The 13,704-nt window shown below is 42.2% G+C and overlaps 2 protein-coding genes across 2 annotated transcripts in view; one reads left to right on the forward strand and one right to left on the reverse strand.

Annotated features, from left to right (window-relative positions):
* The window catches only part of si:ch211-129c21.1 (uncharacterized protein LOC563087 homolog), a 6,361-nt gene extending 231 nt beyond the window's left edge, over window positions 1-6,130 (forward strand). The window contains 10 exon segments of the mRNA XM_068702411.1: window positions 497-521; window positions 524-595; window positions 922-1,032; window positions 1,230-1,381; window positions 1,575-1,747; window positions 2,307-2,463; window positions 2,591-2,813; window positions 3,033-3,148; window positions 3,400-3,628; window positions 3,763-6,130. Coding sequence (XP_068558512.1) covers window positions 497-521; window positions 524-595; window positions 922-1,032; window positions 1,230-1,381; window positions 1,575-1,747; window positions 2,307-2,463; window positions 2,591-2,813; window positions 3,033-3,148; window positions 3,400-3,628; window positions 3,763-4,511 — 2,007 coding nt within the window. The 3' untranslated portion in view covers window positions 4,512-6,130.
* A 1,825-nt stretch (window positions 6,131-7,955) lies between these two features.
* On the reverse strand, window positions 7,956-13,141 carry scamp4 (secretory carrier membrane protein 4). The gene is made up of 7 exons (XM_068702437.1): window positions 13,083-13,141; window positions 12,728-12,754; window positions 12,031-12,159; window positions 11,741-11,897; window positions 11,299-11,400; window positions 9,761-9,878; window positions 7,956-9,622 (listed from the first exon to the last, which is right to left on the reverse strand). Exons 2-7 carry the CDS (start codon window positions 12,732-12,734, stop codon window positions 9,431-9,433), a joined length of 705 nt encoding a protein of 234 aa, XP_068558538.1. The 5' UTR covers window positions 12,735-12,754; window positions 13,083-13,141; the 3' UTR covers window positions 7,956-9,430.
* Window positions 13,142-13,704: the final 563 nt, after the last annotated feature.

Here is a 13,704-nt window from a genome sequence, read left to right on the forward strand (position 1 = left end):
GAGCATGTAAGGCTGTATAATTATACAGAGAATATACACACAGATAGGTCAGATGGGTCCTCTGTTTATTAGCTGAGGGGGTGGTCATGGTTTCAAATGATCTGCAAACCTTTTTCCTTTTTATTTTGGCTTCATTGCTTCAGTGCCCCTGACTTAAAGGGATAGCGTGGATGTTTTTGAAGTGGGGTTGAATGAGGTACTTATCGGCACGGTTCGAGTTTGAAGAAACAGGCAGGAGTACCAGCATGGGAGCAAAGTAATGTACTGCTGTGGACGTAGCCAGCTGGCTACGTCCACAGCAGTACATTACTTTGCTAAATATATATCTTCATGTTTTATCTTTTGGAGAATGGTGAGTAATAGTGTTAATACACACAGGTTGTAGTTAAAGGGCTAAAACCAGTGCTGTGTCTGAATAAAACTGGCACCGTTTTTCTGTCTTTTCTCTCTCTTAACAAGTTTGTCTGTCCCCCCCCCCCCCTTTCGTTTCCGACAGACGTTTGTTAATGGACAGCTGAGGCTGGAGGAAAGCAGGAGGAGGGGAAGGGGAAGTGTCCTTTTGATCCCTTCCAGAGATACTCCTCCCTCATGGTCGGTGAGTGTCTGAGTCAGGTTTGCTGCCGACGGGGAACAAAGCACAGAAAACTGCTGAGCGTTCAAAGTGCACCGACAGAAAATAGCGGCGTGCGACAACTGTGCGCAGAATCCAACTAGATGTCGCAAGACCCGAGCGCCAAATTTATTGGCACATGTTCGAAATGGCACCTTCGTAGCGCAACTCAACGCTCGCACGAATTAGTCAGACACAGACTGGTTGGATCAGTCCATTAGCCGACACATCATTTCGACATTGTTCCCTCTTTAATATGAATAATGTATTTCCAGGAATCTTTCCCCTCACCTCTCCTTCCTGTCCGACAGGAAGTGACCTGTATTCTGCTACATCCATCAACTTCTTGGGCTCTGAGCCGGTGGTTCTGCGCAGCTCCGACTTGGCTCTCCGCACAGAGTTTAAGAGCTCCTGGCTCAGTGGTGAGTTCCTCCCCCTGCAAACCCCCCCCCCTCCCCCCCAAAAAAAAACCACTAAAGTTTTATACGATGATGTGCAAAGTTAAGAGAGAATCTACTGCAGCAACACTATTTATGCACGCCGCAGTATTTTTCAGAGGCAACATTTTTCTAGACTTTTTCTGCACCTGTCCTAAATGATGATCTTTACTTGATTTCAGAGCCAAACTTTGTCTACATGGACTTTGTGGGTGAGAGTTTTGATAGTCCTGACGGCGATGATGATAAGGTGTACATGTTCTTCAGTGAGAATGCCATGGAGTACGACTTCTACAGCAAAGTCGCAGTGTCCCGAGTGGCCCGTGTCTGCAAGGTATGATTGCATAGTGTATACTGTATAAAAGCTTTTGTCAGAGACATGAAGAGAGAGAGAGAGAGAGAGAGACTAGGTTTAATAACATCCCTGTTTGAGGATGTGCAGTGATGTGTTTGGCCTCGCGCTCCCCTGTCTGACACACTGGTCTGGTTGTTTGGCGGTTAAGAGGAGCATCTGTCTCTGTGTTTAGGGGGATATGGGCGGCCAGCGGACACTGCAGAGGAAATGGACGACGTTCCTGAAAGCTCGTCTGGGTTGTTCCCTCCCTGAACCCAGCCTGCCGCCCATTGTCCAGGATGTCTTCCTGCTGAAGGACGAGGACTGGAGGCAGAGCGTCTTCTACGCCGTCTTCACTCCGCAGTCGTACGTGCTTGAATTTCAGTCCTGTAGTTTTATTAGTCTTAGGGTGGGTGTCGAGCTCTGGCGAGGTAGGAAGTCCGCTGAGCGGTCAGTGTGGAAGATTTAATAAGGTGTCTATAGTCACACAATTACTGGTCTAAAAACAAAACAAAAACTTTAAAGAATATTGTCCTTTTTGTTTCATTCATTATGTCAAAATACACCACTTAGCAGTTAATATCTATTTCTTTCTATTCAGATTTAAATTTCTTTCTTCACAGACATCCAAAAAAGCATTATTAAATAGATAAATATAAATAAAGAATTAATATTAAAAAATAAATAAAATATATATATATATATATATATATATATAGAGAGAGAGAGAGAGAAGACTAAAAACACAATAACATCCAGTTTAAATAAACAGCAGGCACAAATAAATTAAAATTAAAAAATTGTCATTATTGTGATTTATTATTTTTTTATTGACAGATGACATTTAAAAGGTGTTCTCCAGTCACTCAGTGATATAGTATTTAGCAGTTTGCGTGACTAAATGTGTTTGCTTTGGTGTTTCCAGGAGCTTGTCCCAGGTGTCTGCAGTATGTGCATTTAGAGTGTCTGACATTCGGGACATTTTCAACGAGGGCAAGTTTAAGACACCTGTCGCTGTGGAGACGTCCCACGTCAAGTGGGTGATGTACACCGGAGAGGTGCCGGTCCCCAGACCAGGAGCGGTGAGTCTAAAGACTTTTTTTTTCGCAGCCAGAAGTGATTCTAGGACATCAAAGCGTTCAAAGGCAAATATGAAGAAGAAAAGAAAAAAAAACACAATTCTGAAACTGAGGTTTTTGCAAATTTCAGTGCATCAATAACGTGGCACGTAACATGAGGATGAATCGCTCTCTGGACCTTCCTGACAAAACCCTCCAGTTCATCAGGGACCGCCCCCTCATGGAGGAGGCCGTTCAGCCGCTGACAGGAGGCCCGCTGCTGGTCAAGAGGGGAGCTTTGCTGACTCGGATTGTGGTGGACAGCGTGTTGGCGCTGGACGGACAGAGATATGCAGTCATGTTCATTGGCACTGGTAAAAAACTAAACTATGGGATATTTGTTAAAAAAAAAATAAATAGATTTTACAAAGATGAAAGTAGACCTGAACTTTTAATTGTACGTTTTTAAAGCCATCTGTACCTCTTAAGACACACATTCTGTATACGTAGTGAGAGTTACTACTGTGTGCTTATTATATGGGTATCAGATGGCCTTTTTTTCTGTGTGTGTGTGTGTGTGTGTGTCCTGATAGAAAACGGTTACATTCAGAAGGCCGTCAACTACGCAGGAGAGATGTTCATCATTGAGGAAATCCAGCTGTATGAAAGCCCCGTGCCTATTAACATCCTGCGCCTCTCGTCCAGCAAGGTAAACTCCTAATAAGTTGATCAACACAGTGGAAAAAATATGGTTGGGTTAGCTCAGCGTCATCATAGTTTGTCATCATTTACGGGTGTTTTTAATTGGCAAATATTGCACAATAAGCTTCAGCCAGAGTTTATATCGTAATTTAAATATGCTGTCACGCAATTGCTTCTAACAGGCAGTAGAGAGGCTTCAGTTGAAATGAAGATGAAGTGCTTTTGGGTTCATTTGTGTGTGTGTGTGTGTGCAAACAGGGCCAACTGTATGCAGGTTCACAGTTTGGCGTCGTCCAGATGCCGGTCAGTAACTGCAGCCGCTACGACTCCTGTGTGGACTGCATCCTGGCCAGGGATCCTTACTGTGCCTGGGACTTCAGCACCCAGCGGTGCTCCTCGGTCCACAGCTCGTCATCCTCCTCCTCCTCCTCAAGCACTGCAGTACAGAGTCTGAAGGAGGGCGACGTCACGCAATGTCCCCAGCCAGGTACGGTGACTTGTTTTTTGCATGCATTGCTGGGAACACTTTTTGTATGACTGTTATCCATCAGCACGCGGTGAGACCATCTTAATGTGTTTGTGTGTGTGTGTGTGTGTGTGTGTGTGTGTGTGTATTTATAGATCCAGTAGCAGCTGTGGACTTTACCCTCGTTCCAGAGAACAACATCCAGCTGCCTTGCCAGCTCCACTCCAACTTGGCTCAGGTCCTGTGGCGATTCTCTGACCGAGCACTTCACTCCAGCAACAAATACTACATCTACAGCGGGGGGCTCCTCATCCTGGGCGCCTCGGAATCGGACACCGGCCTTTACGCGTGTGACTCGGTGGAGCTGATCAACGGGAGGGCGTACAACCGGACCGTGGCGGTTTATCGATTGCGGCTCGACTCCGGCACGACTCCTGGCGACGGGGTGACGAATTCCTCGAACTCTACTCACAGCCTGAGCACAGCCGCGCCGGGGCCGGCGCCAAACCCGGACACCGAGGACCCGCCGTCCCCCGAGAACCAAAGCGACACGGGCAGGGTGACCCGTTTGGAGGTGGCCGTCGCTCTGCTGTCGCTGCTTTGTCTCGCCCTGATGGGCGTCATATTCTGGATCTGGAGTCAGGGACGCACGAAGGAGTGCTTCAAGTTTGCAAAGCGCACCGGGGAAAGCGAGGGGAAGAGGCAGTCGGCGGAATACACGCACATCCCGAACAGGACTTCAGAGATAAAGCTCCTGGGACCCGAGCCTGGGAGACCTTGCAGTGCCAACAATAATCACTCTGCTGTTGACTTCAAAGGGAACGGGGAGCACCACTTCACACCGATGGCCAACATTTCAAGTCTGGACGGTCTGGGATATATAAATGATGAGTCAGAGATTTGACTCTGCTGAGGTATAGAACTCAATCAAAGGCCAACAACAGCGCACCAATTATCTCCCTATAGGTGTGCTACTGTGGAGAAAAAAAGTTTTTCGCATTATAAATTCTTTTGATTGGCGTCCTGTTCCCCTTTGCCAATTTCCTCCACCGTCTATCATTTCTGTACGCTGACGAGGCAGCTCACGTTCACTGTAAAGACTTCTCTGGAGGAACTTTCACTCCAGGAAACGGTTGAAAAGTCATTTTTTTTTTATATATCTATTTTTTTGTATAATGATAATTTGTGAATAGACACTGTAATATATTGTGTACAGGCAAGAGCGTTTTTATTTTCAACTATTATTTATTTGTCGCAATGATGTTTTTTCTTTCAGCAATCATCATACCTGTGATCTAAGTCTTAATGTCTCTTAAATAGAGTCAGCAACAATGAACAAGTAGCAAACACTTTGACCTCTTGTTTCCAAGCAGATTTCATGTCATAAACTGTTTATTGAGTCAGAGAGCATACTGTCCAGTCTTTGGTTGTGTTAATAATTGATCAAGAGCATGTACTTCTTATTTCCGGGTAGCAGTAAAAAAACAATAGACTACAGACTTCCTGCTGTATTTAAAGGCACAGTGTGTAGGATTTGGTGGCATCTAGTGTTGCAGACAGGCAGCAACGTCTGAATCTGAAAAATGCCTTGAACTTGCATTCTTTCTAATGGCCATCAGGGGGCGACTCCTCCGGTTGTATAGAAGTCTATGAGAAAATTACTCTTCTTCTCATTTAATTTATCACGTCAGTAAACATTGTAAACATGAGTTTATGGTCTCAATCTCTAGTTTCAAGTCTTCTTCAATACAGCATGATGTTCATTTAGTACATTATGCTCCATTTAGAGTCAAACAGACCATAAAGCAGGGGATGCTTTAGGGCGGGGCTACTGTGATTGACAGGTCGCTGTTGTTACCAGAGCCGTACTCCTCGTCACTCCTTTGCAGTCCAAATATGGTCACTTCCGTTCACTGGTTGCAAAAAACCCCCAATATCGCGACGGCCAAAATGCCGAACTCGAGGATTCAAAACGTCACGTTCAATCAATGAGTGACATCAGAAAGAACGTCCTCTTCTTATATATATATATATATATATATATATATATATATATATATATATATATATATATATATATATATACACAGTATATATACACAGTCTCTGGTTGCAGATTGCAACCAACTGAACACCGGTCCGGTCACTCCATTTCCATGACTGTAGTAATGTGAGTCACCGAGTGCAAAGTACCTATCACGCTCAGAGGCCTTAACGTAATAATAATAATATTTTAAATTTCTGCTAATAGAGCCCCCTAAATCCTACGCACTGTGCCTTTAAGAATTCAAATAGGCGCTTTAAAGTGAACTTCATATCTCTGTAAACACATAAGATTATTTCACTGCAGTACATGTTGTATCATCGTTGAGAGTGAACTAGCGTGTCTATTGGGAAGCAGGAGTGTGAATCAGTGCATCTGAGACAAAGCACGGACAATCATTTTTTTTTTTTTTTTGTGTAACATTTTTTGAAAAATGCAGCCCTCGTTGATAATAATAATAAACTGTATTGGGAGTTTCACGTGTGTCTAGCTAGCAGTAGTGATTACCTTCTCGCTCAGTGCAACCGCTTGTTGTCTTGACGTTTTCCGACAGATACTCCTGTGGCGGGACGACAACAACAAAAACACACAAAACACGCCGACTCCACTGTTATCGCAGACCTGTTTGTTTTTGTGGAGAAAAAAAAAAAAAGAAAGGAAAAAAAAAAGTCTTAGACCAAACAAGATTACAGGAATACAGCTCAGTATCTGCTTTGTGTTTTTCCCAACTCTGTCATTAACAGCAGCGCTCAGAGCCGCCTTGCGTTTCATCTCAAGCAAGCTCTGTAGATATGAAAGGGCCGAAGTGAGTCTCTGCTCAATTATTCAGCAGTGCAGCATAAAGACGTTGTCATGAACAGAATTAATTCAAATATATTGATCTCACAAGGCAATAAATTCACATAGTATTGCCAATGCAGTTGCTTAGCATGTGGCTACGTTTACTGCAACGACTGTTTCAGTTTCTTTATTCTTAAAAAAAACAAAAAAAAGCCGGTGAGCTTCTACCGTGCTCATAAATTTCAGAAATCACTGTCTTTTATTATTATTAATTTTTTTTTTTTAGCTGCCCTCTCTCCTGTTCATCAGCCCGACTTTCACTCCCAGGATTTTAATGAGCTGCTCCTTTTAGTTCAGGCTGTCGTGTCATCACGCCACGACGCTCGCAGGCTTCTTTTTATCCCGCTAGCAGTTTCTTTGAACATTCCCTACTTGTATTTCTGAATAAATCAATACGACGCCAGTGTTTCTTTGCCAGGGAAAAGATTTTACACTGAGAAAAAAGAAGAAAAAAAAGAAACACACCAGAAGGCACAACCGGACCAGTGGTCCAGGGTAAGTGGTGTCGTTGAAGCCTGTATTTTGTATCAGTTTGTTGTAAAAGATCTTTAAAAGATGAAGGATGATAGTTATCTAATGCCACAGAGAGACATCTTTTAGTCGTCTTTAAATTGACATGAAAACATAAACAAATCAATAATACTACTACTTTCTCATATAACAGCAATAATACTATATAAAAAGATCGTGAAAAGTAAATCTAACCTTTAAAGGGGAACTATGCCCATTTTCAAAATTCATAAATGGTTTTCTTATTTTCTGAACTTTTCCCAAATCCCCAGAAAATTGAGTTATAAAACTCAAATTTGTGACGTCATCGAGTGTAAAGTGTCATGGAGTTGCTCCATAAACGGCATCTATCTTTTCGGACACACTGAACTATAATTGCCACCTCACTTCCTGACCTCGTGTGATCAAACAATTTGTGAGAATCATAAAAAAAAAATAAAAAAATATTACGCCTAGAAAAGCGGAATGTCACACATGCACTGATGTGACGGAGCCGTTATGAACATTAGTTGTCACTGCAGCGTTGCATTATGGGACATGTTTATGTCGACATAGCGCCTAGTGTCTGCATATTGTAATATTTCTAATATACCATCAGTTTCATGCTATGGTTTTGGACATACTTAACGATCTCACATATTCTTTCAGCGTGCTGAACAGCAAGTTAAGGTTCGGAGTTGTCTGGAACGCAGCATTACTTCTCTGGTTTCTGGCTTTGAGAGAAAGAGTAGCTCGTGTTCACAAGTACTGACTGGACTTTCCTTAAACCAGTGAACATACTGGAACTCTTTATTCAGAAGGTGTTCCCCTTCAACACGTTACCGTACTGTGACACTGGATGTGCTCGAGCTACTAAAACCCTTGAGCGGATAATATGAAACTCAAATTTCTCAAATTTTGACAACAAATTCCATTCAAAATGTATCCTTCGTTCAGCTCTGACAGACAAGACAATACGGGAATAAGAATATTTATTGAAATGGTGCAATATTTACAGGTCACTTTAACATATCCATTTTCAAAATACTAATCTTGGCAGTTGGCCGTGAAGGACACTTCCGTAACAAGAAAAGAAAAAAAAAACAAATCAAGGCTGCAGGCACCTTTTAAGCCCAGTTAGATCTTAAACTACTTGTTTGTATCGTTGAGCCAAAAATAAAAGTAGTTGACCTGTTTGATTATCTTCATAAGAAGCCACTTTTTGGGTTTAATCTTCACCGATGTTTGTTGGAATGACAGTAAAATCGGCCCACACTGAAACACAGAAGTACCAGACTGTATTTGAACACACCGCGACTACGGTTACATGCAAGACTTTCATTTCACCGTTGATCCATTCGCGGTTATTTTGCATCAGTTTCATGAGGTCATGTTCATTGAAAATAAGAGGATCCCGTTCAGTCCAATGCCTGTGGTCGGCTGCATGCGACAAGCACCCCGCAGTCACCCAAACACAAAAAAAAGAATTCAGTCTATCTGGTGGAGGAAAGTGAAAGCGACCGGAACATTGATAAGAGCAGATACGGTTCTGTCACCGCAGGGCGCTGAAAGCAAACAGTGCAGCTTTGGATATGCAGAAACTGAGAACACAATCTCTACTTTTGGGTGTGACTTTTCTCTTTTATACAGTATCAAAATAATGGAAAGAGGCAAATGTGTTTTGGCAAATCAGCGCTCAGTGAGAAATCACAGCTTTTTGAAATGTTTCCAATCGTTGCTTCACTGAAGCACAAGTCCAGTTCAACAGCAGCAGCAACAACAACAACAACAACAAAAGGCTTTTTAAAAGGCAAAGGTCAAGCGAGATTATTCCTCACATACAAAATCATCTGCACGCAATATTAAGGCGCATTTCAGAGAAATCACAGCCAAAGCAGGCGAGCGTGGAGATTTTTTCGAGCGCGGCGTATCAAAAATAAACCGCTGACAGAATAATACACGGAAAATAACGAAGGATAAAAATCGTGCAGTTCTCAGACGTGCTCTTGTTACAAAAAGGGGAAAGAAAAGAAAGAAAAAAAAAAACCCCTGTTGTTTGGCACACTACGACTCCTATCATGCAGATTTTGGCATTTCATAAAACTATCATAAAGGTCCATAAGGCACACGTCTTTCTTATACCGCTACCCTGAAACAGTTCGCACTATTTTTTGATATTCCAATTGCATAATTGCAAGACTTTTGAGCATAAAAGTGTCTCTCATTCATTTAAATAAACTAGATGTAAACAAAAGTTGAAATGGAATGGCATCATTAGAAGATATGATAAAACATAATTTTATAGCAATCCTATCTTCTCATTCAAAAAAACAAAACAAAACAATATATATATTTATACCTATGCATTTTGTCAGGTATGGGTGAGATGATTATGGTGCTTTTTGAAGAGGCGACCGGCTGTCTGTCTCCACCTGGAGGCGACTCCCGGGCTAGCCCCAGTGACTGTTGTCGGGATAGCTGGGCACCGCGGCCGGGTACTGGGGCAAGCTGGGGCCTTGGGCCGTCTGGGCCACGGCGTTAAACCCCGCCTCCCTCACCGGTGCGCTCTTCCACAGCCCGGTGCTCCACTCTTCCTGAGCGCGCTTCATGCTGCCGCCGCTGCCGCGGTACATTCTGTGCACCTGCCGCGAGAAAAAGAAAGAGGGGGAGGGGGGGGGAGTTCATAATGTGTGTTTGGGACAGGTTTCAAGCATCCCCCCCCCCCCCCCCAAAAAAAATAAAAATACAAGTGTGTGTTTTCAGCGTATGCGTTCACTCACCTTAATGAGGACCAGAGCCATTAAAGCGGTGACCACAGTGAAGAGCAGAGTTGTGATAAGCATCACTATAGCGGAGCCCACATTATAGCTGAAAAAGATCACTGTCGCAATCCAGCCGCTTTGATGTGTTGGTGAGAGTGAGATGGCGTTAGTGTATCACACAGTATGCAATTAGAAAAGTGGGATTTAATACAAATATCAAAAAAAGGTTACGAATGAGCCATTTAAAAGGGACAGTATGGGCGTTTTGAACATGCGCTGCTGTGGACTAAACGTGTTTTAGACGCCGTAAAAGCATTAATATCACTTTTACGCTTTACTTAGAATATTTTCACCGCCTCACCTTGGCGTCAGGCAGCCCTTTGCGACGAGGAGCTGAAGCTGTTATCTGTACTCAAAAACAGTCATTTTTCTCTCTCAGAACACAGGAGTTGCCGGTCTAGCGCTGCCCGGATTATTTTGTTTATTTATGTTATTGTATGACTTTTGGTGTTTTACGTCACACATTAACACAAACTAAGCGATCAAGGCAGCGGTAGACCAGCAACTCCCGTGTTCCGCGAGGCAAAAAATGACTGTTTTTGTCAATGGAGTCTGGTGGCTTTGAAGTGAGCGTAGACGGCTTTAACGGCTTCAGTTCTGACTGCTAAGTGAAGGCAGTGAAAATAATCTGAATATAGTGTACACTGAAACTGGTATTGTTTATAGGCGGGCCTTTCTTAAGTACGTCTGGCTGCTGCCCCCCCCCCGTTCACAGCAGAACACTGCTTTGCTCAGTGCACAGTGACTATTGATAAGTAACTCATGCAACTATCCCTCTAAGCAGTGAGGAAACCGTGGCAACCAGCGTAAAACTGACTTTACCTGACACACTGTATCATGAGTGAACAGTGTTATTAATATCACAAGAAGCTGTGCAGTTATTGGACACGAATATTTCTCAGTTTTAGGAAAGAAAAAAAAAATATTTTCACATATTAAATTAAATTATAAAAAAAAAAAATCTATGTGCGATTCTGACTGCAGGAATATAAATGTGAGATCACACATGATTTTATAATAAAATGATGAGAAATACACTCACAAAAAGAGAGACATAATATGAAATAACTATTAAAAATGTTCATTCTGAATTTAAGCTTGTTTTTATAAACGTGAATAATTTGATATAATAGTTTTTTAGAAACAGAACCTTTTTCTATTCCTGACTAAATTAAAACTAATATTGGAAGTCAATGGACGTAGTGTAACAAAAGAATAAAACCTTTCCTCCCCTATTTCCATTTAACACCAAGAGGCTGACGGTCGATTCATAGAAACAAAACTGTAAAAAGCTGCAGATCGTCAATACGACTCCCCAATTCATCGAGTGTGAAACTCAAGCGTCTGATGGAAAATAGATTTTCCAGCTGCCTCGATCATTTGACCGAAGCCCTCATGACCCAATCGCTGGTACAAAAAAAAAAAAAACAACACCAAACAAACTGGGCAGGCAACATGCGCACACGGTCCTCCAAAACTGGTTTGGGTCAACTCACCTTGTTCCCCAGCCAGGTATGCCGATAGTCTGGATGAGGGCCAGGACACACTGCAGGAAGAAGATGAAGAAGAAGGCCATGAAGTTGAACGAGCTATCGGCCCTGTGAACAAAAGAGAAGACCGGAGGGATGGTACGGTAGAACACGACGCTCTATTGATGTTGCTGCTTCCTCCTACTAGTTGTCAACATGTGGGTCTGTACAGAAACAACTTCTGTTTCTGTAACTATATGAACTTTGTTTTTAAATGTACCAACCTAAATCCTGTTGTTTTTACAATAAAAATGGAATTTGTATGTTTGGGATTCTGCCTGTGTGTGTGTGTGTGTGTGTGTGTGTGTGTGTGTGTGTGTGTAATGTGATATTTTAACCTGTGAAGTACCCAGAGGCTCTTTTTGGGCGGGGTGCCCTTTAAATGTGACATTTTCAGACGGTGACTAACCTGAAGGCTTTGTAGAGCGGTCGAAACCAACAGGTGTAACTGCAGGGGCTGAAGAGGATGAGCCAGAGGAGCGAAAAGCCGAAGTTGGTGGCACCTCCGCCCCCAGCCCACCAAGCGATACACGAGATCACGTTTAAACACAGCGTGCCCGAATACACTGCGGGGGGGGAGAGGACAGTAGAGACGTGGACAAAAGAGAGAAAAAAAGAGAATACGGGTCGTGATGCATGTTCGTCTTCCGAAACAAATGACAAAGACAAAAGTTAGGAAATGTATGTGACAACACGCACTCATCCAAAGTGTGTAGATTCTGCGCATTAACGGCTGGTGGAGTTCAGGAATCTCCTCTTCAATGTTGTGGTAGAAGCACGGCTTTATCCTCATGAACTGAGGGATGGGAGGGAAGTTATTCACCCGATCTGAAACAGAAGAAAGCTCTCATTACGATGTTACTAATTATTGTTAATATTATATGTGTGTTTGAGAGGCAGAAGAGAGAGGGATGGGGAAATGTGGATGATGGATAGATAAATGGATAATTAGGTAGATAAATAGATGGATAGATAGATAAATGGATAATTAGGTAGATAAATAGATGGATAGATAGATAAATGGATAGATGTATAAATAGATAGATAGATAAATAAATAGATGGATGGATAGATAAATGGATGAATAGATAAATAGATAGATAGATAAATAGATAGATAGATAAATACATAAATGGATATATATATATATATATATATATAAATAGGTAGGTAGATAAATGGATAGATAGATAGATACATAGATAAATGGATAAACAGATAAATAGACAGATAAATGGATAAATAGATAGATAGACAAATAGATGGATAGATAGATAAATGGATGAATAGATAAATAGATAGATAGATAAATGGATAAACAGATAGATAAATAGACAGATAAATGGATAAATAGATAGATAAATAGATAGATAGAAAAACGTTTAAAGTGACAAACCTCCCATCTTGAAATTCCAATTCTTCCCTGGATAGTAGGAAAATACAGAAATAAGCTGTTAACGCCATGCATTTACCGTTACATGCTACTGCTAACCTTCAACCAGTTAAAGTAGAGGCTACACATTCAAACTTTGGTCGAACTGTTTACCAATGCTAAAACAAACATTAAACTATGCAGCTTTCGTTCTAACTATGCCTGTGTGAAGTTGGCATGTGTTCACATTGACTGTAGAGATATTATACAGTAGATAGCCAAAGCGCGTTGTTGAGCAACTCTGTAACGTTAACGCTAGTCCAATGTATTTACACCTAACAAACCAACGTGACACGTAATACAGATATGTCAATATTACCGGAATAAAGCGTGTATCTCTTCACGTTACCGACGACAACTGCAGGGGTCCGAGAATCATTCAGGATGCGCCTTTTTTTTTCCCCCAGAGCCCCTCGAACACACTGCGGCTGCGCCACGTCGTAGCGTTTGTAGTTCTGGACTTGCTTACAGCCAACGCGCTCCGGGGCCTAAAGAACTACAAGTCCCAGGATTCACGCGGGCAGTAAACGGGAAAAACGCGTGACTACAACATGACACCCGAGCCAAACGGATGCCACCCATGCAGCGATAAGAATCTGTAAACAGTTAAGGAGCTTTAGGGCAGATGGTAGGCCATTATCGCCTCGGGGCAGATAAGCGGAACACTTGTTGCCGTAATTGATCAGCTTTTGACAACTTTATCACTGATACCAGCAATACTGTGGGTGGTGACAACTATATTTTAGACAACATGTAAAAAAGACAGGATGAAAATACATCATCTACAAACATGCAGAGGATATAATGTGCTAAACTTAATTCATTATAAGTATTGTTGAGTGAACAGTCATCCAGGGAGGGACAGTCTCAGTGGACTATCTTCTTTCATTGTGCTATAAACAACATGGCTACCCACAATTCTGAAAGTCAAACTCCGCGGC

The sequence above is a fragment of the Cebidichthys violaceus genome, unplaced genomic scaffold (assembly GCF_023349555.1).
Source record: "Cebidichthys violaceus isolate CVI_PGR_0920_01 unplaced genomic scaffold, fCebVio1.0.p SCAF_84, whole genome shotgun sequence".
NCBI lineage: Eukaryota > Metazoa > Chordata > Actinopteri > Perciformes > Stichaeidae > Cebidichthys > Cebidichthys violaceus.

Excerpts from the sequence above, each read along its gene's own strand:
- scamp4 (XM_068702437.1), bottom strand. Across the intron at positions 9,879-11,298 it reads ATACCTGGCTGGGGAACAAG|CGGCTGGATTGCGACAGTGA; the intron begins GTGAGTTGACCC and ends AACACATCAAAG. Across the intron at positions 9,623-9,760 it reads TGGCTCTGGTCCTCATTAAG|GTGCACAGAATGTACCGCGG; the intron begins GTGAGTGAACGC and ends TTCTCGCGGCAG.